Below are 23857 nucleotides of genomic sequence, written 5' to 3'. Positions count from 1 at the left end.
TTACTACATATGAAACAAGTCGAAACAATAACATTCAACTTTCTAATACTTTTCAGCTTTGCTTGTGTACATATTCAATCTACTTGTATTATTATTATAATTATGATGACATTCAGATTCAATCTGCTTGTATTATGATTGTTTGATAAAAAGTGTGTATTATCTCTTTCCTTGGCAATCTGTTGTAGAAATTACAACAATGGGTAAGGAATCGTTATGATGAATTAGATGAAGTTGTATGTGAGCTCCTCCCTGACAAACAAACTGTAGTCTAGGTAACCGCCTTATCAGTCAAGTAGGCTAAAAATCTGTGTCCTTTGATGTAAGCTTTGATGTCTCTTTGTGCATATGTAGTTATAAAAAAAAAAAAAAAAAAAAAGAAACCTTTGACTAGCTAGGAAGAGTAGCAGCAGTAGGCAGCAGTAGTAGTAGCAGTGCAAGCAGGACTAGACTAGATTAAAAAGTTGGTGGAAAGAATAACTGACCGTTTGGACGTCACCTGGCTGCCAGACTTTCATCTGGACTCTTCCCCCTGAGTAGCTGGCCTTTCTCTAAGCCACAAAACTGAGCAAGAAGCTGAAGAAGCAGCTAGACAGAGACATGTACCTAGCCTTGAGAATTGGGAGGCGTGGCTCAACTAGTTAGCCCAGCCCAGAGGAATTGTTACCGTGGGTACTGAACAACCGTAGAAGTAGGGCTACCCCTGGCTTTACTGAATTAACTAGCTGTGTCTGCTGTCTAGTTGGACCAGATTTAGCTAGATAATGGGGTAGAGAATAGTTGAGCGGTGCTGTGTGTAGCTTGAACTGTACTGGCTGGCAAGAATCTAGTAAGCACCCTATGCACTGATAACTCGTCAGAATGGAGGGTATGTTCTAGGGATCTGGACAGCTGTACATCCAAAGGAGCCAGGGAGTGCCAATCATCTTCTCCCAGTCTCTGACACGCTAAACAAAAGGAGCTAGAACTGGGAGTCCCAGCTAGAATTGCTAGCCGGATCTAGACTAATAGAATGACTTGGAGGCGTGGTGAGGCCGGATCCACACTAATTGATCGACCTAAAGACGCTCCTGTTCCAGATTTCACGAATGGCAAGGAAAGGGTTAACAAACCAACTTAAAGTGTGGATTAAGTTATTTAATCCATGGTCACCTGACTACTTTCAGATAAGCTGATTGGCTGGAGATCATGTGACAGCACTAACTAATTTGTGGATTAAACGAGCATGCTGACTATAAAAGGGGCGTGCCCTGGGCACTCGAGGCGGAAATGATTAAATATGGCCGTGTGCGGTAAACTCTCTGGCCTCTTTTGCTTCACTGCTCGCTTCATGCACACATGGTTTTACTTTGATACGCCCCTTATAGCGGGTTGTTATAAAACAGGGAATGAGAAATGAGGAAATGAGAAATGAGGAAATGAGGAAATGAGGAAATAAGAAATAGGAAATGAGGAAATGAAGAAATGAGAACGAGAAATGAGCTGTTAGGCAGAGCATATCTATGGGCAGAGCAAGTCTGAAGACGAAGCTAACATCTACTGTGCTACAGGTACGTACCTCCTGGTGACAAGTCTCCTGGACCATACAGAACTTATGTTCCTCTGGTACACGGTGTGACACTCTCTACCTCTATCTACTTGTGTGCCATGTACGACTGGCATGGTTCAGACATCAGATCTACCTTCGTAACGGTACTTACATGTACTGTCCTACAGTCCCACAGTCTCAAACAATTTACCTATGCGTGGCTATACTGGCAATACATTCACTGATTTCACAATCCGGTGGGCAAGTGATAGTCAATGGACTGGACTCAATGTCAACATCTACATGTAAGTAACAGCAAAGAAACCTCCAAAACTGTTTGTCAAACCAAGCAAATTCTAATGATCTGCCAGTCCTGTCGTAAAGCTGCAGGAAGTAGTCTAATGACATTTAGTACACTGTACTGGTATCATATCCAATCTTGCTACAGGGTGAAGAAAGCAATTCCCATTACCATTCTCACAAGCAATGCCTAGTGAAAGCTGATGCTACCTTTAATGAAGAAAGCTCACTGTGCCATCTGAAGCGATGGTAAAATTTAATTCTTACAATGTGTCCGACAACCTGTACTGTGTGGAGGTGCCACTATATAATTATATATTTGATAACTAAATACTTAGTCACCTACTAGCTTCTTGGCTGATATCACTTTTGTGCATCTATATAATAATAATTATTATAATAATGTCATAATTATTGTGATGAAAATTAATGCCATGGTGATGATCGTAACCATAAATATATTATTATTATTCTATTTCTTATTTCTTCATTTCCTCATTTCCTATTTCTTATTTCCTCATTTCCTCATTTCTTATTTCTCATTTCCTCATTATTTTCTCATTCCCTGTTTTATAACAACCCGCAATAGAGACCAGTAGTCTGGCCCCACTCCCTTGCACGTGATCTGACATGTGCCAGGGAGAGGGTCTGGCATTTAGAGTCGGTTCAGTGTCAAAATTTGACATCTCCAATCAGATTCGCAAGAATTAAACTGTCACATGATTCCACTTCACAGAGGCGGTTGATAGTACTTGACCTTTGTCATTTTTAAAACTATGCCAGTAGGCAATGGCAAACTTAAATTCCTGTATACATCAACTAAAAAAATGTTATTTCAAGTACAGAGAATCTTTTAAATCTCACTAAATCTGTATAGGAGTAGAGACAAGGCCACTCCAAGTGACACTCTGGTTTCTGGTCCTGAAGTTTTTCTAATTGCATGCGGGCGGGCGGCTTTTCTCATTATGTCATTATCAATTTCACCTCATTATTTTGCAAATGAATATCATTATCACACTATTTTGTACCACATGGACCATTCTGCGCATGCGTAGTAGAAATAATGAGATAGAAATCCAATAATGAGATAGAAATCCAAGAATAAAATCTGATGCGGGCGGTGGACCAGAAACCAGAGTATCACTTGGAGTGGCCTAATAGCCAGCCAGTTTTAGCATCGTCACCACGCCCATTTCCGCCACGCCCACTTTTGACTGTCTGAAAACCATGTTTGCCAGACTCTCTCTCCCAGGAGGAGTCTGGCCTCGAGACTAAGAGACCAGGCCGTATTTTAATCCGCCTGGTCTCGAGGCTAACTTTAGTTGGGACCTCAAGGATTTGTAGTCTCGCGAGCAGACGTGGGAGGGAGGGAACTCCCTCCTAGGACAAGTCTGCTCGCGAGACTAAAGGATTTGCTGCATTATGTAACGCGTGATAAAAACTATGAATAATTATTCTAAAGTGGGTGTCAACCAATTTTACCTTGCTTAGCGCTTGCGGTTGCGCAATTGGACACGACACCCACATTTGAAATGCTGACAGCTGTGATCTGTCCTAACGGAAGGCCGGGCACGCCCAACTAGTTATAGGGGCTTCCAAATTACTTTTAACGTCATTATGACGTTCGTACAGCAATTTGAGCATGATAAGTCTATCTTTGTAGTTCATATTCCAGTTTTGCAGTACAGATCTAGGTGGCTTTATGTCGAGGTGAGATATGTCTTATAGTAGCGTAGCGGCTTTGGATCTACACTTGAGAACAGTATATGTGAAGTGAGATCTACCCAAACAATAATTATAAACATGCATATACATCAATACACTCTTATTCCATTCGTTTTTTGGGTGACAGCTATAATTATATAAATTATAGCATGCAGAGAGCAATTTTCTAATATAATTATTAATATGACACCATGGCATTCTATAATGCATGTGATTAGCGATTAGCCTATACTATGATACCGTGCCAAATAAACTGTACGATCCCACACACGATGTCATCTCCGAGTAGGGGAAATATAAAAGTGCATGGGCAACTCTTTAACTCCAGAAAGTGTCTACGTTGTTTATGACATTTTTACAGTTGATATAAGTGTAGTCCAAGTTCAAAGGAAACGGAATGTGTCTGGTTTCTAGGCAATAAATTAATAGTTTGTATAACATTGGAATGTGTGACACGTATCACATTACTGGCTCTTCAATTGGTCGCAGGTCTACACCTTTGGCCACAAATAGTATACCGTGCCAATATAACTGTATGTGCATAGCATTATATTCATATTTCTACAAAATACATAAACGAAACACTTATAGCTACGGTCGAGTCCAGTCGTAATATTAAACCAAGCTAACTCGCTCAAGAGACGCCACCCTATCATCTCCATTCAGAGTGGGGTAACAGCCTGATTGCAAAAACTGGAGACATGGAGGCTTCAAGTTCTTTCCTGCATGCAGCTTCCATTTACCTCCTGTCACAATGGCAGAGGACGCACCTGCCACCTGGCCAGCCGGGAAGCTTTCAGCTATATTGTTCTGATCGCTACGATACTGTCGAGCATTGCCAGTGTAGTTAGGGTGTTCAAAGAGAACGATGGATGGAACACGAACATCAAACCCTTGAGCAGACGCAATGTCGAAGCCTGTACAAACTGTCTCACTGCTGCCACTGAGAGGGTCTAAGGGGACAAGGGCAGCTTTAGTAACATCTTCTGCTGTACCGTAATGCTGCCTGTCATAGACGACATAGAAGCTTTTTGGAAAATCAGTGTTGTTCACTTTTGCCTTTCTGTGGTTTCCATATTCTTGAATGATGTTGCTACATAAATCCATGATTTCCACTGTACCATCTTGACCTAAGACCAAAGTGTTTGAAGTACTGGCCATTGCTTCTTGTTAAAGAACTGAAACTTGAAAGAACGGCGGTGTAACGTTGATTAGCTTGACTATAATTATACTTGATTCAAAATCAAACCTCACAACATGACACCTGTTGCACACAAAAAACCAACATTATACCAGTACTATATGCACCAGCACACACAGGAAATTACATATTACGTATTACATAGGCAGTAAAGCTGTTGGAATTTAGAAACTAGTCTATAGAACATATTTTACAAAATACCACATGCCTCCCCCGCTTAAAGGTATTATAGGAGTTACATTACTGTGCACTCACTGACGTGTGCGCATGCACACACAACACAAACCCATAGCTATAGCCAAAACACCACACTTCAACTATAATAGTTACATATATACGGGTTCATAACAAATTGGAGGTTGTCCTCTATTATGCCGACTCGGATATGTCTGACCTTGACCTCGAACAGCGTCAGCTCTGACAGCACATTCTGGAATACAGGCCCAGAGGGCATACAATGTCATCTCCACAGCCACCTCTGAGCTACTAAAGTTCTCATTATGAATAGCTGCTAAATCTCAACTTCAATTGATCGATGTGACAACCGCAACCGTCTATTTACCAAAACTCCACAGATATTATTCTTAGAGTGATCCCTTTCTCACTTTCAGCATAGTTACGAACCAACACTAATTAAGTACATAATTATATGTTCCTTACTTTTGTGTCATCACTGGTCTTCTCTGTTTCTGTTAAACTCTTTTGGCGGTATTAGGACAAAGAACATCTAAGCTTCACCTAACTCTGTGTCTGATGGAGTGGGAATATGCAAAGTCATTACGTAATTCAATAATACATGCGTCTATATGGTATGAATCTGGTCAAAGGACTATACTTATATATTCACGGAGGTGGTTGAGATTCAGTTGGTAGAAAACACCACACGCCAAAGAGAGCTAGAGTTCAGGAGTAGGGTCACAATAAATATTTTAAGCAGATGCAGTGTTGAAACCAGTGAGTACGGTCTGGTTGCTGCTGAAAGGGCCGTGGAGAACAAAGGCATGCAGCTTGAGCTGTGCCTTCAGCTGTATCGCTGACGGCATGGGTATATATAATTATAGAGCATGGTATGGGAGACATAGAAGCTTTTCGGATTGTCAGTATTGTCCCCTATAATAGCTTAATGATATTGCTACTCAAGTTGGAATGATGTTGATCCAAGATCAAAGCATTCAAATTGCTGGCCATTGCTTGTTTCTTAGCATTTGTAAAATTAAATATTGTGCGTATTTATGTCGATATACCGGCCATTTGGTTTGGCACGGATTGCTAGCTACTACAAAACTCACCTTGAAATGCGGCCACTCGATATTCCGTATACTGGCTGCCCCAAACTAGATTCTTAATGTCATTTATTACGGCCGGATATGACCTTTTGGGTGTGGTTTGGCAGATAAAATTGGATTACACTTAAATAGAGAGCATAATGATCCATTATATCCTTGAGACAGAATCTAGGTCCATTATCCTCGAGACAGAACCGCAAAATATTAGTCGTTATATTCGAGGTAGGGTCGTTTTTTTAGCTGTGGCTATTTCCCACCTATAGCTAGCATAAACTAAGATATGCATGGTATTCCTTGGAAATTTGCGTAGCGAATGCATTTGTATCAAGGTACATGAGTATTTTCACTGACATCATGCCAGTCATTTACAGTATGATTATTGGGACTCTCAACAATGTATTCGAAACTTTTTGGAAGACCACCATCATGCAGAGATTCAGAAGGACGCTAATTAACTGTACTCACCTCTTTGATCGTACATGAAAATATAATAATACTATATATATGCATGCACCAGAAGTCTTTCTTGCATGGCAACTTCAGCAAGGAACAGTCGTCATCACCGGTGCAGCCAATTGCAGCTCATCTGCATGCTGCTCCCCGCTGAGGTTTAGAATTATATTGATCATTTAAAGGAAAAGTGTTAACATGCACTGGCTCACTTTACTCTTTAGCCGCGTACTGTACTATACTGGTGTAGCTTACTAAATGTAAATGTAGATACATTCTGGCCTGCCATGCATGCAGTGATATTGAGGCATGAATCCATACATGTATACAATTATACCAGCCACAAAGTAGCTGCATGCATAGTAGCTACTTTGCTACATAATAACTCATGAAGACTCAGACTATATATACACACACTATATAATTATGCTGTAGGCTATAGTTGCATGAGCCGGCCGTAGCTAAGTAACTACAACTTAAAACATAATATTATTATGCTAATTACTAGTAACAGCTTCTCAGATCGGCTGCATGGGTCATCTCAATGCTAGAGTAATCACAGCTTTGCACATGCGCATTACTATATTATAAGTCGCATAATATTATAGCCTCGATCCCAGGCCGAGTTTTCGCTTTTATAACGGTTAGGCGAACAACTGGGCCTGGTACTAGTTGTCTGCGCATGTGTCAGTCGTTCGTCAGATTCTGACGAATGGATATTCTCGTTCACTTTCGTGACATTTATATTCGTGTACTATCGTGTACTAGAAGTCAGTTCCCGTTTTATCATTATTGGAATCGATTGGAATGGCTCTTAGCTGAAGCTTCTCTCTTCTCTGAAGCTTATTCTGAAGACTGAACAACAAGGGAAGAGGTATAAAGCTTTGTCAAGCTTGTTAAGGTCAGATATTTTTGTGTGGGCCCTGTGGCCGGCTATGCTATCAAGTCTTGTTCATGTTTGGCAAGAATGTAGGTAGACTATAGTTTCATCATTAATATGGTGGATCAAGTGAAGAGTGTGAGCTAGAGAACTTGGTGCTGCCATCATCAGCTCGTCGACAATGACACTATAACCGAGAAATTTAATATGTATAGATCTACACGTATTTAAAATGTCTACTTCTCTGTACAGGAGCAATGGCTAATATCCAGCTATCCCAACAGTGCTCCTCTTGGCTATACTAACGGACGAGACTGGACAGTTTGAGGTAAGGGTTTAACCGTCTTTGGTTTCTTTTAATATTGTCCTATACTCACAGACACAGGACTGGAGTATGACCTGCTCATTCGAGCGTTGCTGGGTAGCTCAGAGACATCAAGAGAATCTACGTTTTCTCAAGCAATGAGTTACGAGTTGGGGCCTAGAATCAGAGAAGTCCAGCAGCCTGCTAAATCTTTTTGAAACGTAATTTGAAGGCATTCAATCATCCTGAAGTTGCCCTGGGTCACTGTAATTGTGCTGCAGCACAACTGGCAACTCCCCAGGCCTTTGTGAAGCAGCTCCCTATGTGCATCTTTTGTGTACTCACTCTGTGCATTTTCTGTGTACAAATTTCGATTATTGATTTATTAAATATTTTTGCCGACCACAAATATACAATGAAAATTTGACGCATGCGCAGACAACTAGTACCAGGCCCAGTTGTTCGCCTAACCGTTATAAAAGCGAAAACTCGGCCTGGGATCGAGGCTAATAATATTATAGCATATTAATTTTCTGTTGAGGATGCATACCATATAATTTTTCCTGCATTTTTTTTATTTCGAGAACTGATAAATATATACATGTATGCTATAATTGTATGTTATAATAAATCTGTCATAATTATCTTACATCTGTGGTTTTTTAATTCATTTACGTTTTAAACCAGTTTGATATTGCAAACTAGAATGCAGTTTGCAAAGGATATCGAACAACATGCAGTATAGATCTATGCAAAGGGCAAGTTACCTGTCTTCCATTTGGTCTTCATCCATTCAAGATTAAACTTCAGGCACTTATAGATAATAACAAGAGTTCCTAATGAACTAATGAAAGCACCACAGGTGCTGATGCCTCGGTGGAGATGCCAAAGCTACATAACATAAAGCTTTTATACACAATCATGATAAAACAATTTAATTTTGCTGCATGCAAAAACTCACAGAGTGGGCAATGACCGACCATGATTGTTGTTAAAAACGATCGATGCCAAAAGTTAAAGTCTAAAATTAATGGCATTAGCAGAGCCTTGAAGCTCTCTTGTCACTCTTGCAGCTACCAATAGCTAGCGTTCTAGTGCAGAGCTAACTACTAAGTAGAGTAGCAACACTCGGTAAGCAAGTTTGGCTACGTGCTCTACTGAAAAGGCTGCAATGGCATTCCAAGTAAGCAAAACTAGGCATAACTCGAGAACGAAGCATTATTTTGCAAATCCACGAATTAAAATCCAAGTAAACATGACTAGAAGCCTATAGAAACTCTTACTTGTACTTGATTCATCCTTGAGCAGCTGTAGCAGTCTACACAGACACACACACAGACACACACACAGACACACAAACACACTACCGTATACCTTGCTTGCGCATGCGCACCGAGGCATAATTATCTTCACTATCAAAAAAGGCAGTTAGAAGATTTCACAAGGGACACACCCACAATTACCCAAGGGATTTCCCCCTAATGTGGTGAGCTCCATGAGGAAAATTATTTTATAGCCAAGCTCTATTTAATAGCTAGCTATGGCTTTTCTACAAGAGACCCAGTCCAATACGGTACAGGGTTCACACGTGATGGTGGTTGGAACAGGAGGGATAGGATGTGAGCTGCTCAAGAACCTAGTGCTGACTGGATTTCAGAACATCTCAGCAGTATGTCACGCCATGTGCCAGTATAAATGCAGGCAATGGCTTAGAGTACTGTGTTTACTGGTCCTATTCCACACTAATCCTCTCCTATTCCTATTCCACACTACTTTCAGTGATTTCATCAATTTAATAACGTGACATATTCTTAGAGGCTTTTATTCGCCACTCCAAATTATCACCCAGATTGACTTGGACACCATTGATGTGAGCAATCTAAACAGACAGTTTCTGTTTCAGAAGAAACATGTTGGACGTCCTAAGGTTGAAGTTGCCAAGGAAACGGCTCAGTTATTTAACCCTAACGCCACTATAACAGCGTACCACGACTCAGTCTTAAAGTAAGTGAATATCAATTTTTATACTCAGCCCTTTTATTTGTTGATTTTTCCCAGTTCTGAATATAATGTGAATTTCTTCAAGCAGTTCTCTCTCGTAATGAATGCTCTAGACAACAAAGGTCAGTTCAGCATAATTATACTTCTTAGAGGGTCATAGACTATTAGTACCAGATGTATTTGATCGGGGTTGATACGTGTGTATGATGAATTCTACCGATAAAATTATTGGCTTACACACACTGAGTGTGTAATGAACATTTTTAGTTCATCAATAATTAATGAGTTTGTCAACAAGGTGAGGATACAAATTATACCCTTAGACCTATCATATTATGCATGCTTGGAAGCTACCTCAAACACTATCACGACATACAATTTTCCTCTTCCCCTCAGCTGCCCGTAACCATGTGAACAGACTGTGCCTGGCTGCTGGGGTGACACTGATAGAGAGTGGGTCTGCCGGCTACCTCGGCCAGGTCACCGTCATACGGAAAGTCAGTGGCATGTCGACCATTTGGCTTAACCTATTATAATTATAAATCTAGGGAGAGAATCACTTACACCCAATTACTGCTATAAACTTATAGCCATCTTTTGAAAAGCAAATTGGCAGTCAGAAGTAATTTTTACCCAGAACCATTGCCTGCATACTGTGTATGTTGAAACCTTTACATGTAGGATGAACTCCTGGTAGGATTTATAGCATTCACCCTTGGGCACCCCTGTAGTAACACCGGTTAAAACATGCACGGTTAAAACATGCACACACTAATTTTTGGGGAAGCCATTAACTTGCATGTATTGTAGAGGGTGGGGTAAACTGTGCTTATAAGGCGACCATAATAAGCAAGTGTGCCGACTCTACCCAGGGTGTGAGTGAGTGTTATGAGTGCCAGCCCAAGCCAGCTGCCAAGACCTATCCTGGCTGCACTATTAGGAACACCCCCTCTGAGCCCATCCACTGTATCGTGTGGGCCAAGCACCTCTTCAATCAACTCTTTGGGGAACCAGACACCGACAATGATGTATCACCTGAGACAGAGAAAGAGGAGGGGATGGAGTCTGGGGAAGATGACTCACATGTGCAGCGTATTTCCACACGTCAATGGGCAGAGAATAATGACTATAATTCAAAGAAACTGTTTCATAAGGTAAGAGTGAAAAATGGCCGTATAACTTTATGCTTTGAATTAATGATCAAATGTGTATGGATCAAAATTATGATTGATGAAACCATTTGCTTATTTTCCTCAGCTGTTTAAGAGTGACATTGAGTACTTGTTGAGTATGGAGAAGCTTTGGCAGACAAGGAAGCCACCCACACCTCTGGAGCTGGGAAATTTACCCGGGAAAAACACAAGTGGTGAGTTGAAGATCCTCAACAAATGCTAAATAGAGCATAATCGAGATTGTTGTATCACATAGTGTGTGTCTAGTATAATTATGCCATTCATCATGAATCTTTGGTTTCTCTATGTTCTTGTAGAAGGCTCCACTGGAGGCCTGGCCGATCAAAGGGTGTGGTCTATTTCCGAGTGTGCACAAGTATTCCAAGACTGGTAATAATCCATATGTATGTAGGAGCGTTGAAATGAGTGACTGCCATTGTGTAGTGTGGTGGAGCTAAAGAAAGAGTTCACTGCGAATGGAGAACTGGTTTGGGATAAGGTGAAGTCTTAATCAGCTCTCTCAAACACTTGGCCCTCTTTACTCATGGTCACACGTTGCTGTCAGACCAATGAATGCATGCAGTGTTTAATGTAAATCCTTCAATTATTAGGACGACAAGAGCAGATTGGACTTTGTAGTGGCAGCTGCCAACTTGAGATCGTACGCATACAGCATACAACAGAAGAGCCGATTTGATGTGAAATGTAAGTTGGTAAATTTTCTTGATTAAATAAAAACACCGTTGATTCAGTGGTTTTGTACACTAGCTGTGTATAGGAATTGGGGATGGAAGTACTGCACCTTGTTTATTACAGAGTATCTTATCATTCAGAGTATCTTTTTATCGGACATTCCACTGTGTACGTACCCCCCCCCCCCCCTACCCACACACACACACACCATGCAGCTATGGCAGGGAACATAATTCCAGCGATTGCGACAACGAACGCGGTCATTGCTGGGATCATAGTAATGGAGGCTCTTAAGGTGCTCGCTGGAGAGTCCCACAAATGCAAGACCGTAAGTGCATCAGTTTTATGTACCCAAAAAATTATGGCCTGTTATATTGTTAAATGATGTACTGTAGAATCTCCCATTTAGATACTTGAGCCCAATCCTTAAATTGTTGATTAGAGGCCCCTCACCAGTCAACGATAATAAATGCAGAGAGAAGTATAATATTATTGTGAGTGCATTGCACGTGTTACGCACTAGTTGTGTCTTACTGGCACGTACAGCAATAAAGATACTGTCGATGACTGGCCTGGCTAGACTAAAGTCAGTAGACCTAGCTCTCATCTTCCCTGCAGACCTACCTCCCCAAATACCCTAACCCCTACAAGAAACTGCTGGTGGCTTGCACACCTAACCCCCCGAATCCAAAGTGCTACGTCTGTTCACCTAAACCAGAGGTACGAAATCTTAGTCACTACGTACAAATTGCATGTATGTCCTTGATTGTTACTTTACTTTTGGAGCGCTCACCAGTTGCTGTAATAAAGAGGCCTGCTGGTTGACATAGCGTGTATATTTACCTACATGACATGTAATATAGAGGGTGACCTGCTTAAGTTATAGGGTGACCGCAATAAGACTGTTTTTACGGTATTTACTTTCACTGCAGGCAACAGTGAAGTTTAACTGTAACTCTGTAACAGTGGCCAGTCTGCAAGACAAGGTGTGGTAAAAATAATCTTTGTCTGTGCTGGCCACTAGCTTTCTTTGTCCATCACAGATAATGAAGAAGCACTTTGGAATGGTGGCTCCTGATGTGGAGATCGATGACGGGAAAGGTACATTTAGACAGCACCGTTAACAGTGTACAGTCACGGTTGTTTATCCTGCAGGCACTATCCTCTTATCTAGTGAAGAAGGAGAAACAGATGGTAAGTACGTGTTTTGTAGCTATTATCAAAGCTGTGTATATTGTCACCACCGCACGATATTCATGCAGATAATTTGCCCAAGTGCGTGAGTGAGTTTGGAGTGAGTAATGGGACTCGACTGAAGGTGGACGACTTCCTACAGAACATGACACTAGTAATCACTATTGTCCACACGTAAGTGCCTCTCCTGTCTTTACTTATACATTGTCAGCAGTTGTATAAAAAGGATTTGTTTTTTTGTTTTTCAGTGATACTCCGCTAGAAGATGAAAAGGAATTTGAGCAAGTGAATGAAGATGATGTTGAAGGTGAGTGCTAGCACTACAGTCTACTGTTAGAGCTATAAATTTATGCGTGATTGTAACTTCAAACGGCTATCATTTCGCATATTTTTGTAGCAAAAGTAATCGTTTTAGTAGGCGCTGTACAATCTCATGCATGCCTTTAATCGAGGAAATAAGTTAAGTGGACGGTGATAACTAAAATTGGACAATTTATGTTCGCATGTAGCACTACGGTACAATCATTGTTGTGTCGTTCTATACATGTACATATAATTATACACTGTAGATTATTTTTACCCACTTTTTACCCCGTTCGTGTGCGGCAGGGGTAGAGTGATTGATGTGTGTGAACACAAAAAATAATGAGCTGTTTGAACAAACTAGACACTTATAAACTGCTTTATAAACTGCTATACTGAGACAGTGGGTAAAAAATAATAGGCTGCTTATAGTTATATGCGATTTTTGAAGGCGACAAAAAATAATCGAGTTGTTGCTTTATATAGATTCACCATCAATGCTAAGGTCATTACAGTAAAAAGTTATTGTGTCCATTAATGCAACGCACGGGTTGAATGCTCTACTGCATGAGCATCTTGTTTAATAGTGTTTGTTCATCCTTATATACAGGTGATACAGGTGCTCCCATGCCCATAAGTAGTAGAAAAAGAAAGGCTTCCACTGACAGTGAACAGCAGGCTACAAAGAAAGCAAGAAAAGACTCGAACTCCATTGAGATATAAACTCACACATGACATGTTTGTCCCTCCCTCCTGAATCCCTTACATTTATCACTGTGGTTCAAGGGTCGTAAACATCTTTTAATCTACCTTTGTTGCCATGAGCGTATAGCCTCATCCTTAGTAGCCAGACCAGATAATAGTATTGTCTACCTCTGATATCCTCTCAGTATGCATCTACTGTAACTCAAAACGTTATTATGCATGACATGAAGAAGGCAATTCTATAATTTTATGCACGTTTCACATATATCCTGCTTGCTTGCTTCACAATAAAATTTGCACATTACAAAATTTACAACGAAATCATCAGACATTACAACAATAGCCAGTCTGACAGAATTCAACCAGTTCATTCTTTTTTGCCTGAATCAGCCGGTACCGTGCGTATGATGTCGGAGTCCCCGGGATCAATGATTGAGAGGGTGCTCACACGGAAATACTTGCCACAAGCTGTTCCCAGTGACACATTGTCACCACTGTAATAATGTACACCTGTCTTGGCCAGCATAGCATAGTACTCGATCTCGCTCTTCCTGCAGTGGATGAGAGAGAGCATAATTATTGAGCATAAATACAATATCCTCAGATGGTATTAATATTCAAGGTTAATTAATTTATAGGAAGTTAACAATTTGTGGCAAGTGTACTCGTATCAAAGGTTAGCAATCAAAATGGTTAAATTAAGAGAGCCACGCATATTATAGTTATTTGGCCTTTTCAACGCAATCAGTGATATACCAATATCAAAGAGACATTTCATTCTCAAAATTGATCCCCACATTATCACAACTGGCTGCACCTGAGGGGAGGGGCGTTTGAAGCAAGGATGACCAGTTTGGCCTTGCCCAGTCGAAGGCTCTTGATTGTCGAGCGATATCCAAGAGTATATTTACCACTCTTCATGACCAGGGCCAGGCGAGAGTTGATGCTCTCCATGGCCTTTTTCTAGAGGGGAGAGAGGAGGAATTTTAAATTGTATTCCAGTAGAATTCTAGAATGCACATATACACGACATATAAAAATGTTATACACACAAATGTTGTTGTATTAAGTATAAAGCTAGAGTAAAAGCTAGAGTGCTATAAAAAGAAGCATGAACATTTAATAGATGCATAATTATACGTACATACACACACACATACACATACAAGCTAGGGTTACCCATTATTGTCAGCTCAGGTGCGAGAGTCGATCACTCTATACGACCACCTATGGGCAGTGTGCATGAGGAAGATCATACCTGTTTAGAAACTCCTGGTGCCATCTCAGTACTCAAGCAACTGTACTCCGGCTTTATACACACTACACAGTGACGGAGAGGGGGAGGACACGTGTACGAGGAATATTGATGTGGTGAATTCAGAATTACATTATCATAATAAATTATAATGCTTGTAGTCGCCTAAATAGTAGAAGGATAGAGACATTCTGTGCGTAACAACAGAGCAAACTTACCTCAAAAAATATTCTTAGTTGCTTACGGAGAAGCACGTGGTGATAAGGGTGGAATCTAATGCGCATGCGCCATTTCCAAGCACGTCACTGCATGCACTACATTATCTACAGTGACGTACTTGGTACTGTATAGACTATGTCCTAGTCTCATGAATCAGCCGCCGTTCTTTTGGAACCACCAAAAGAACGGCGGCTGATTCATGAGACTAACTATGTCCGGAATGATGATCAGAATCGAATGATGAAGACTCGACGGCGGTTGACAAGACTTCTGACAAAAGGGAGCTAGTTGAGAAGTTCCAACAGCTTGAGCTGACTTCTGGTCTACCTGATACCTCTAGGATCGGAGACAGAATCAGACTGTCCACCTCTGTGGATATGATATCCTCAAATGCACTAGATTGCTCCACTTCCTTTTAAACTGTATCTCCATAATAATTCATCCCGTCCACAGCTCCAGGAGGGTGTGTGCCTGATGGCTCCGACTCTATCTGATGTAAGGTCAAGTGAGTGGTACTATCGTAGCAGTGTGCTGGATAGGGTGAGACAGAGCTTCCTCTTAAACTGTACAGCTACACCTATACCACCAGAGACACTCGGGTGAGTAGGGTAACTACTTACTATTATGGGGGCACCACACAACATGTATACGAGCATGATTTGATTATTTTGGTGATATGTGTATATTTGGTATCGAATTTGTCTATATAGAGCAGTAATTACGGCCCACCTTAACTCTAGTGCATGTATAATAGTCAAATAAAGGACTATCCAAATACGAACTGCATTAGGAGTGCCAACATCATTTTATAGACACACAACAAACTCTCAAAAAATGTATAAGCATGTATACCTTTATTCGGAGGTTTGACTGTATGACATATGTACCCCTACATGTATATACTCAATCAGGAATTCATGCACTCCTGACTCAATGTATTGTGATTCTGTTAATTATTCATTTCCGTACAGGTGTATCATCAGTCCATAAATGTGGTGTCTATTAATATAGAAACTAAAACGACAGCTCAAAATCACATAGCCTCGATCAACACGAAGGCAAAGATTAGCAAGAAATTGCAGTCTGCATTGATTTTGAAGAGACAATCACAAAATAATTTTTATGTGTTTTGTAATACCTGTGGTGGAAAATTAACGAACATGCTATTGATTGAGTTATACATGTAGAATCACGTCCCCTGTGTCAATTCATTATTTTTTGCTTTCAGCATCTCATCAACTTTATCCGTGAAGTCATCAGTCAGTTGTTGAATCTGCAGTATAATTGTAATTATAATTATATGAATGATATCAGGTTATGATCATCAGAGTAATCAGTTATGAACTCTGCTTCAAGGCCTAAAACCATCTAACGGGTGCTCCACTGTATAACTAGATCCTTACATGTTTCTCCAGCTTCCGTACTGTGTCTTTAGACACATCATCTTTGATCTTGATATCAGTTATTCCCTTCTGTCTTGCCTTCCTGATGCCCACCTTTGTCTTCTCAGCACTGGCCTTGGCAACCTTTACAAGTCTCTCTCTAAGTTCTTTGCTCATCCTAGCACCCAGAGAGTGGAGGGAGAATGACCAGGGAAGTAAGGGGCAACATACAACATTATTTTCGACTGCATACTGATTAATAAAGTTGATGCACAGTCTTCTGACGAGTACATAGTATAATATTTAACGCAGGTACGTTACAGAATATTCCCCCCCCCCCCCCCCCCTACTAGAGCTATGTTTACAAATAGAAAAGTGTTTTAGTGGAATCTAGCATATTTACACAATTCCAAACTCCCATTATACACCACACTATATACAGGACTGGTGAGGTAACGCGTTATTCACGGGATTGTGAGGAATTAATTATCGTAATGCAAACTCACTTTGGAATTGGTACCTTAATAACATTCTTCTCTGGTATGGGGTTTAGGTTCAGTTCAGAGCTCCTCAGGGCATTTACTGCATCGTTAACAGCCTGAGGGGGCAAAATAAAAATAAACTATAGTCCTCAACACTGTGCAGTCCATCACATTACAGGGATGGCTGTTAATTATTATGACACTATATTATTATTATGAAAGTGCATCCTCTATGTATATAACCATATAATTATACAAATGAAATGGATTTCAGCATGTACCTCTGGGTACGAGGAGAGGTTGACAACGATAAGAGAAGGATTGGGCATGCCGATCTGTGCCACTGCCTTCAAAGGATAACGCTGTCCATCAATCTCCACAGTCACCCTGTCCAGAGTGGCTGCACGGTGATGTCGTTAGCAACAAAACGATGCAGTAACAAAATTCTTTACTAAAACAAACAACAGAGACGATCGAGTCACTCGTGCTGTGATCAATAAATATTACAGGGGTATAAATTACATGCGCAGCTATAGCTAAGTTCAGCTACATGTATAAGTGTTACATTACATTATATACTACATGTATAATTATGTATAACATTCTAATAAAGCCCATTCATGTATATGTAGCAATCACACATACAGTATACGCATATATACCAACTATACCTGGAGTAATGCGTGCAATAACAGTGTTTGTGAACTCGCTCGTGAGGCCAGCAATGGCGGCCTGCATAGAGGATTCTAGTCGCCCCAGGTCTATTACTCCAGCCTCTTCCTCATTCAAACGCTTCTGACTCTTAGCAGCTGCATAAAAATAGTTATAGTTATAGTGAACCTCTAATTTTACATACTTCGTCGACACTGGTTAAATTTGGAAGCAAGAGGTGTATAAAAAAGGGGGAGGGGCTGGTGCAAATAATAATAAATCACTGAATAAAAAAAAAAGTTTAACAGACACGTCAGATACATTATTATAATGATAACCTTTCTTTGCGTATGATCGCTGTACTGCATATGAGTTACGCTTTATGATGTACCAGACAGATGACAAAGAATGCATCCATCTTTTCCCTGCTAGAGCAGCCCTAGAGTCATGGCAGCAAGTCCAGGCCACTTTAGGGGCCTCCACAGTTATGCTCTTGGCACGGGACCAGTGCATGGAGTGAAGTAATCCAAAAAGACGTCTTTGAGCCATAGAATCTCCTGATTCACTCCAACACGTGTCTCTATGTTTAACACTATGAATACCATTAGGTTATCTTTGCGGTGGCAGCTAGCTGCTTTGACTTTTGTTCTGTACTCTAAATCTTCTCGACTGGCCAACCATGGTGACGGAGTGTCCAATAAAGGCAGCTGAATTTGATAAGACTCATAAGGCTCCCAGAGGGGGCAGGAATCATGCTGGAGCCAAGGAACTGGCTGGAGGCTACACTAAAGGTCACTGCAACTTCATTGCTACCTAGGGGGTGTGTGTGCTTGTTGAATCATTGTAGCTATAGTAGGTGAAGTTTTCTATTGTTTTCACTATCAAACGATTATCATAATTGTTTTGGTATATACGTACCTCGTGTACAGATGTGGTCATTAGTTTTGATATAATTATAATTATATTACTGATTATACATGTATATGTCTCTGGTACATATACTCTGTGATTTCCGAGTGAAAGTGCATACAGTCTTCTCAACCTTTATATAATGCTATGCGTAATTTGTGCAAGGATCCATTCTCTAGTAACCATTCTCATTACGAGTAAGGCTAGGTCTTTGAGCTGTACTTCTTTTACCACTTACTGTCGTACCTTTACACAAATACCTCACACTCGTATTCAACAGCTTCTTAGTGGATGTGTGCAAACACATTGTGCCAGGTGACCTCATTTCTTAGACTGCCTGTTGCTAAGAAGCTGCTGTTTTATGTGTGCTGACAGCTCTCACAATGAGTAAACAATCACTTTACTGTACAAACACTATACCACTTGTAATGAGGAATATAACCAGTGGTGTTAAAATTGTGTTTCCTCTTTGCAACATACTATCTCTACAATTGCTGAAGCTACACTGATGTGACGTGAATCTTGTGTCAAAAAATTGTTCTTCAACAAGAGATTGTGTCATTCATACTAGCAGTGCATGAATATTCTATAAGCCCAATATGGAGAGGTTAAACCGGTTAATCCTGAGCCATGTGAAGCTACATGAATGCACTATTGTTTACAATAGAGCATGATCTCAACCTAATATTAACCTAATATTAACCAGTGACAAATTTGTCTATGATACAAAAGGGTTCGGAGTGTGTGCTAATCATTTCGTCGAATGCTACCATTTCTAAATTGTCACGTGCTTGCAATCATCAAGAGAAGTCTACACTGTGCTTCCTTTATAGCTCTTATTGTGGTTGCTATTAATGTGTTTTTCATTTCCTTGAACTCAGAAAAGAGATGTTTTGAGATCACATGTATCAGTTTTGTGGGAACCCAGACTTGTATCGTACTCTACCTCCTGATCAAGAACTTTCAACCTGTCAACATTCCTCAAATGATTGTCGGAATATGTAAGTCCATAATATATACACTGAGAATAATGGCCACACCAATGGACAAAAGAGGTGGCCTATTCTAGACCTATGAATGCTTTGAGTATTTCTTCAAATGTAGCTTTAAATTGCTGTAATCCATTTACTGCATTTGGTAAAGGTCCTATAATATTATTTTGCGGGTGGTTGTAATCGTATTTGGTAAAGATCCTTAATGCAAATAACACTTTATTATACGTGGGTGGTTGTAATGTTGTGGCAACATTCCTTAATGAATACTGTATCAACTCAGGGATATCTGATTACTTGTTGTTACAGTAGAACCTCGATTATCCGGACACCTTGGTTCTAGAAGCAGGCCGGATAAGTGAATATGCCGGATAATCGAATAGATAAACCACGCCTTGATCCACCCACTTTATTGATAAACAGCAGTGCCACATGGTTGTCTGCGCATGCCCAGAAGATAAGCAGGCATGTCTCCATGGTAACAGCTGCAATGCGCATGCGCGTTTAAGGGACATGCCCATTTTCTGATCTGATAACAAGAAAACTGCCAAGCCGGATAATCGAGGTTCCGGATAATGGAAGGGCCGGATAATCGAGGTTCTACTGTAGTACAGTACCTCTGATAAGCAATAAGAGAATAGACAGTGCTTTCTCTCACTGCCTAAGTCTAGAGAGTAAAAAACGCAAATTTGCTCCTATTGGTACATAAATGTGAATTGTGATTGTCACATTTCTAAAAAAATGCTGCTGATACCATTGTGTAGGTAAAAGAATGATCTAACACATATCCAATATATCTCCATGGCAACCAAAGTTGGTGGGTATGTGGTGGTTTATAAAACAGCAAGATTTTTCTATAGTGGACAATCGCTTAGCGATGAAAAAGACCAAGCATTGTCGGCTAAGGTCTAAAACTCTGGCACAACATTCCTGAATAGTTTAGCTTATGCATGATTTCGTATAGTTTAAGTACACACTACTCGGTATTTTTTCGCTTAGCGATGGAACTCAAGCAAACTTGTCAGCTAAGGTATTATTTTTTCACACATGAATTGTTATCTAGAACTTTTTTATTTTCTGAGATATTGAGAGGTTAGATGATGAAGTGCTCTGCTTCTGTGATGTCAAAGACAAACCACGATGGTATATATGCATTTGTAATCTATGAATTTCCTAACAAAAACTGCATGGGCGGTGACCGCACATGACCAATACCTACCGCAACGTTGACGAAGCTAATTCTCAGACGTCAGTGAAACGTCACTCCAAGATAGCCGTTCCACGCACAGTAGATAGTAACGCTTAGCCTTCCACAGCCTCATTGAAGTGTGGCAGGGCTTATGCATGCAAATTAAGTTAATACTTCACAAACAAGCAAGTGAGAATATTATTTCTACTCTCTTCTAGAACCTTCATGACCTTATTTTCTTAGAGTTTCTGGTTCCACTGTGGGTGGATGCATTGAAGGTTGGCCCATATTTAAACTTGTTATGCACAATTATAGTATGCTGTCCTTTATGTATTCCTATGAGATGTTACTGACCTAATTTAATTATAAACTTAGTGATTTTTGGAGGAGGTGTGCTTGAAAGGTATGTTTTAACATCTGCATATTATCATGAGGTATTGAACTATGATGTATTTAGCATCCCTCAGAGCTATTCATCATCTTGATATCAGCTCTGTTGGGAATAGGTACTCCCTTGTACTTATCTGCTGGAAAATGAAAGCAGAGAGACTGAGATAGACCTCTCTCTATTTATCCTGTATGTACACACTTTCACTGAAGACCTTCTTGGAAATCAGCTCTGTTATCTAGATGCATATGAGTTGGGAAATAATAAACTACGCCACCTTGCAGAATTCTTGTGGTAACAGAATACGAGCATTACTACCTTGAGAGCACAGTTATTGACAGCACTCATTAGAATGTACACTATGTGGTTGTTGTTTCATGGTTTTAAAAATGTTGTTATTTGTCAGTAAATTTTTGTCATGGCGCAATTAAACAGCTGGATGGTGCTACATTAGTGTAGGGGAGCTACCAGGCTATGGTCTGTGCCTTTGAGGCTCCTCTTGTTACACTGTTCACTGTTGAATGTAAGAAGGAGGAACATGCCTCCTTAAGAATGTATGTTGACTAATAGCCTACAGCTGCTTTTGTTTGTGCTGACTAATCTGATTAATCAGAACTGTGTCGTGGTATCTGAGGTTCTGGACTGAGAAGTGTGATTTGCAGTCAGCATTTGCAACAGAACTTTGTGATATCTGCATGAGCACAAGATTATGTTATGTCACCCAATTGTTTGCTACCTACATTTAGATGCATCGTAGATACTGTATCTATGGATACATGTAATGCCAAACACAAGATGTGCGGTATTTTACTTTGTGGTCAGTGAGGTGGGTATGCCCTGTAATCTATAATCATTTAAAACACCTTTTGTAGGTGGGCGGGCTGTCTCACCTCATAGTCCCTGGGGGTAACTGATATACCTGTGCTCCTCCCTGGGTCATTGCACAGCCCTGCCAGCTGGTGTCTGGGTTTGAACTGTGTATTTCGCTATGTGTATTCCGCTAAAAAGGTGACTTTGCTCTATTGTAATTATGTACTTGGCGAACAGTTCTTGCCTGTTCTGCCACTATACCATTTATAACTTTATGCACTACTGTAACACGGGGACATGACCAGACTGTGTTTACGTGGGCGTCTGTGGTATAAGGTGTACAAAATACAAACCCCAGAATAACAGTGAATCAGTCATGTATGTACGTATGTCTGTGTCCATACAAGGAACTTGAACCCTTTATCAGGGATAGTACCACCAACTAATTAAAATGTATCTCAAGGTTCTCGCATCAAGTTTAGAATGTGTTATTCCCCTCCCTGCAGTTCTGGGCATCATTACGGCTGATTTCCTTTCTGGCCTGGTGCACTGGGCATGTGACAGCTATGGGAGCGTGAAAATGCCTGTCTTTGGAAAGGTATACCCCTAATAAGGGCATTATTAACATATGGTGACATGATTAGAGTAGCAGGTGGCAAGGCACATTCCCATAATGTTTAGGATTGTTTGGGAACGCTGGTCTAACAGCTTTGCATTATGGGAACTGTGCAAACTTTTGTCTGCAATACATTATTGTTGTTGTAAGAACAAGATGGGGCAGCTAATGAGATAACCATGATAAGGTTATCTAAGGTACTTTGAACTCCATGATCAGAGGCGGCCACCTAATGTGCTTGAAGTGTCTTAAGAATTGTACTAAACCTTAACTTGCAGCTTTCTTTATATAGCTTTACCAGTGGGAGTAGATAGGGACTCTAAATTGTAGTGGGGCTATATTTGTTTAATGTTCCCTAAGTAAATATCCTCCACACATGTACACACCGCCTACCCTTTAGGCTTTCATACGGCCCTTCAGAGAGCACCATGTTGACCCTCTGGCCATTACTCGTCACGATTTTGTCGAAACAAACGGAGACAACTGTCTGTGTGCGATATTCCCGCTTCTTCTTGTCATTATCGCTGTCCCCCTACAAACACAAGATCAAATCTCCTTTTGGTTCCCTGTCTACCTCTACTTGATAGCATTGGCATTTTTCGTGACTTTTACGAACCAGATTCATAAGTGGTCTCACACATATTCGGGCCTACCTTGGATTGTTGAGAAGCTTCAAGACTGGCGGATCATTCTCCCAAAGAGACACCACAGATATCACCACGTTGCACCACATGAGGTGTATTTCTGCATTACCACTGGCTGGTGTGACCATCCGCTGGAACTGATGAGATTCTGGACTATGGTTGAGTGGACTATTTACAAGTTAACTGGCTTCAGAGCAAGAGAAGATGATTTAAAGTGGACGAACAAAAAATAATTTATCTATTTATTATTGCACATGCATGCATTTCATTTTACCAAACCTTCGTTTTACCACACACCACAATGTAGCATTTTTCACTCCTACTATTTATTATTTACACTCAAGTTGACATGATAATTACTAAAACATAATTATGCTGCTAAGGGAAAAGTGCATGCGGAGGATGAGCTGAGGGAGATGGTTTGTTTTCATTCATATGAGCCGTGGGGTGATTTGAGCAAGTGGGCCTCCTAATTCCAGTAGGTATTCACATAATATGTTGTGTGGGTGAACAACATGTTGGCTATTATGAGAGTACGGACCCACTTAATGCAATATTACTGGCCTCATTACAGTTAT

At 40.5% G+C, this 23857-nt stretch overlaps 4 protein-coding genes and 3 long non-coding RNA genes across 8 annotated transcripts; 5 read left to right on the top strand and 2 right to left on the bottom strand.

The window, feature by feature from the left end:
- Window positions 1-1373: 1373 nt before the first annotated feature.
- LOC135341091 (uncharacterized) lies at window positions 1374-2186 on the top strand. The gene is made up of 3 exons (XR_010396527.1): window positions 1374-1550; window positions 1717-1833; window positions 1977-2186. It is a non-coding gene; the product is annotated as an uncharacterized LOC135341091 (long non-coding RNA).
- Window positions 2187-7101: 4915 nt separating this feature from the next.
- Window positions 7102-8083, top strand: LOC135341089 (uncharacterized). The gene is made up of 2 exons (XR_010396525.1): window positions 7102-7698; window positions 7750-8083. It is a non-coding gene; the product is annotated as an uncharacterized LOC135341089 (long non-coding RNA).
- Window positions 8084-9132: 1049 nt separating this feature from the next.
- LOC135341074 (SUMO-activating enzyme subunit 2-like) lies at window positions 9133-13864 on the top strand. The gene is made up of 17 exons (XM_064537551.1): window positions 9133-9343; window positions 9524-9678; window positions 9733-9797; window positions 10072-10172; window positions 10548-10829; window positions 10933-11041; window positions 11165-11237; window positions 11292-11346; window positions 11459-11552; window positions 11756-11868; window positions 12159-12260; window positions 12473-12526; window positions 12584-12641; window positions 12696-12734; window positions 12803-12908; window positions 12983-13041; window positions 13648-13864. The coding sequence occupies exons 1-17, from the start codon at window positions 9215-9217 to the stop codon at window positions 13758-13760; spliced, it is 1707 nt and encodes a 568-aa protein (XP_064393621.1). The 5' UTR covers window positions 9133-9214; the 3' UTR covers window positions 13761-13864.
- A 151-nt stretch (window positions 13865-14015) lies between these two features.
- On the bottom strand, window positions 14016-15303 carry LOC135341083 (large ribosomal subunit protein eL30-like). Of its 2 annotated transcripts, XM_064537561.1 has the most exons (4): window positions 15216-15303; window positions 15001-15062; window positions 14560-14705; window positions 14016-14293 (listed from the first exon to the last, which is right to left on the bottom strand). In XM_064537561.1, exons 2-4 carry the CDS (start codon window positions 15022-15024, stop codon window positions 14110-14112), a joined length of 354 nt encoding a protein of 117 aa, XP_064393631.1. In that variant the 5' UTR covers window positions 15025-15062; window positions 15216-15303; the 3' UTR covers window positions 14016-14109. The 2 variants fall into 2 exon arrangements, with proteins under 2 accessions (XP_064393631.1, XP_064393632.1); XM_064537562.1 differs by lacking the exon at window positions 15216-15303 and having other exon boundaries at window positions 14922-15041.
- Window positions 15304-15379: 76 nt separating this feature from the next.
- Window positions 15380-16524, top strand: LOC135341087 (uncharacterized). The gene is made up of 2 exons (XR_010396523.1): window positions 15380-15815; window positions 16188-16524. It is a non-coding gene; the product is annotated as an uncharacterized LOC135341087 (long non-coding RNA).
- LOC135341077 (ribosome-recycling factor-like) lies at window positions 16323-18327 on the bottom strand. The gene is made up of 6 exons (XM_064537554.1): window positions 18070-18327; window positions 17752-17889; window positions 17362-17480; window positions 17105-17196; window positions 16620-16776; window positions 16323-16489 (listed from the first exon to the last, which is right to left on the bottom strand). Exons 1-6 carry the CDS (start codon window positions 18278-18280, stop codon window positions 16406-16408), a joined length of 801 nt encoding a protein of 266 aa, XP_064393624.1. The 5' UTR covers window positions 18281-18327; the 3' UTR covers window positions 16323-16405.
- On the top strand, window positions 18304-23649 carry LOC135341078 (plasmanylethanolamine desaturase 1-like). Its single transcript, XM_064537556.1, has 4 exons — window positions 18304-18522; window positions 19522-19641; window positions 22526-22617; window positions 23036-23649. Exons 1-4 carry the CDS (start codon window positions 18411-18413, stop codon window positions 23510-23512), a joined length of 801 nt encoding a protein of 266 aa, XP_064393626.1. The 5' UTR covers window positions 18304-18410; the 3' UTR covers window positions 23513-23649.
- Window positions 23650-23857: the final 208 nt, after the last annotated feature.

The sequence above is a fragment of the Halichondria panicea genome, chromosome 9 (assembly GCF_963675165.1).
Source record: "Halichondria panicea chromosome 9, odHalPani1.1, whole genome shotgun sequence".
NCBI lineage: Eukaryota > Metazoa > Porifera > Demospongiae > Suberitida > Halichondriidae > Halichondria > Halichondria panicea.
The sequence above is the reverse complement of the archived record's forward strand: the minus strand, read 5'-3'. Positions and strand labels throughout refer to the sequence as shown.

Coding starts and splice junctions, on each gene's coding strand:
- LOC135341077 (XM_064537554.1), bottom strand. CDS start 18,280: ATGGCTCAAAGACGTCTTTTTGGATTACTTCACTCCATGCACTGGTCC. Junction 17,890..18,069: donor GCGATCATACGCAAAGAAAG/GTTATCATTATA, acceptor ATTTTTATGCAG/CTGCTAAGAGTCAGAAGCGT. Junction 16,490..16,619: donor TACGGAAGCTGGAGAAACAT/GTAAGGATCTAG, acceptor ATTATACTGCAG/ATTCAACAACTGACTGATGA.
- LOC135341074 (XM_064537551.1), top strand. CDS start 9,215: ATGGCTTTTCTACAAGAGACCCAGTCCAATACGGTACAGGGTTCACAC. Junction 9,798..10,071: donor GAATGCTCTAGACAACAAAG/GTCAGTTCAGCA, acceptor TCTTCCCCTCAG/CTGCCCGTAACCATGTGAAC. Junction 12,909..12,982: donor GTAATCACTATTGTCCACAC/GTAAGTGCCTCT, acceptor TTTGTTTTTCAG/TGATACTCCGCTAGAAGATG.
- LOC135341078 (XM_064537556.1), top strand. CDS start 18,411: ATGGTGACGGAGTGTCCAATAAAGGCAGCTGAATTTGATAAGACTCAT. Junction 19,642..22,525: donor TCAAATGATTGTCGGAATAT/GTAAGTCCATAA, acceptor CCCTCCCTGCAG/TTCTGGGCATCATTACGGCT. Junction 22,618..23,035: donor AAATGCCTGTCTTTGGAAAG/GTATACCCCTAA, acceptor CCTACCCTTTAG/GCTTTCATACGGCCCTTCAG.
- LOC135341083 (XM_064537561.1), bottom strand. CDS start 15,024: ATGGCACCAGGAGTTTCTAAACAG. Junction 14,706..15,000: donor CACCAGGAGTTTCTAAACAG/GTATGATCTTCC, acceptor TCTCCCCTCTAG/AAAAAGGCCATGGAGAGCAT. Junction 14,294..14,559: donor TCAAACGCCCCTCCCCTCAG/GTGCAGCCAGTT, acceptor CATCCACTGCAG/GAAGAGCGAGATCGAGTACT.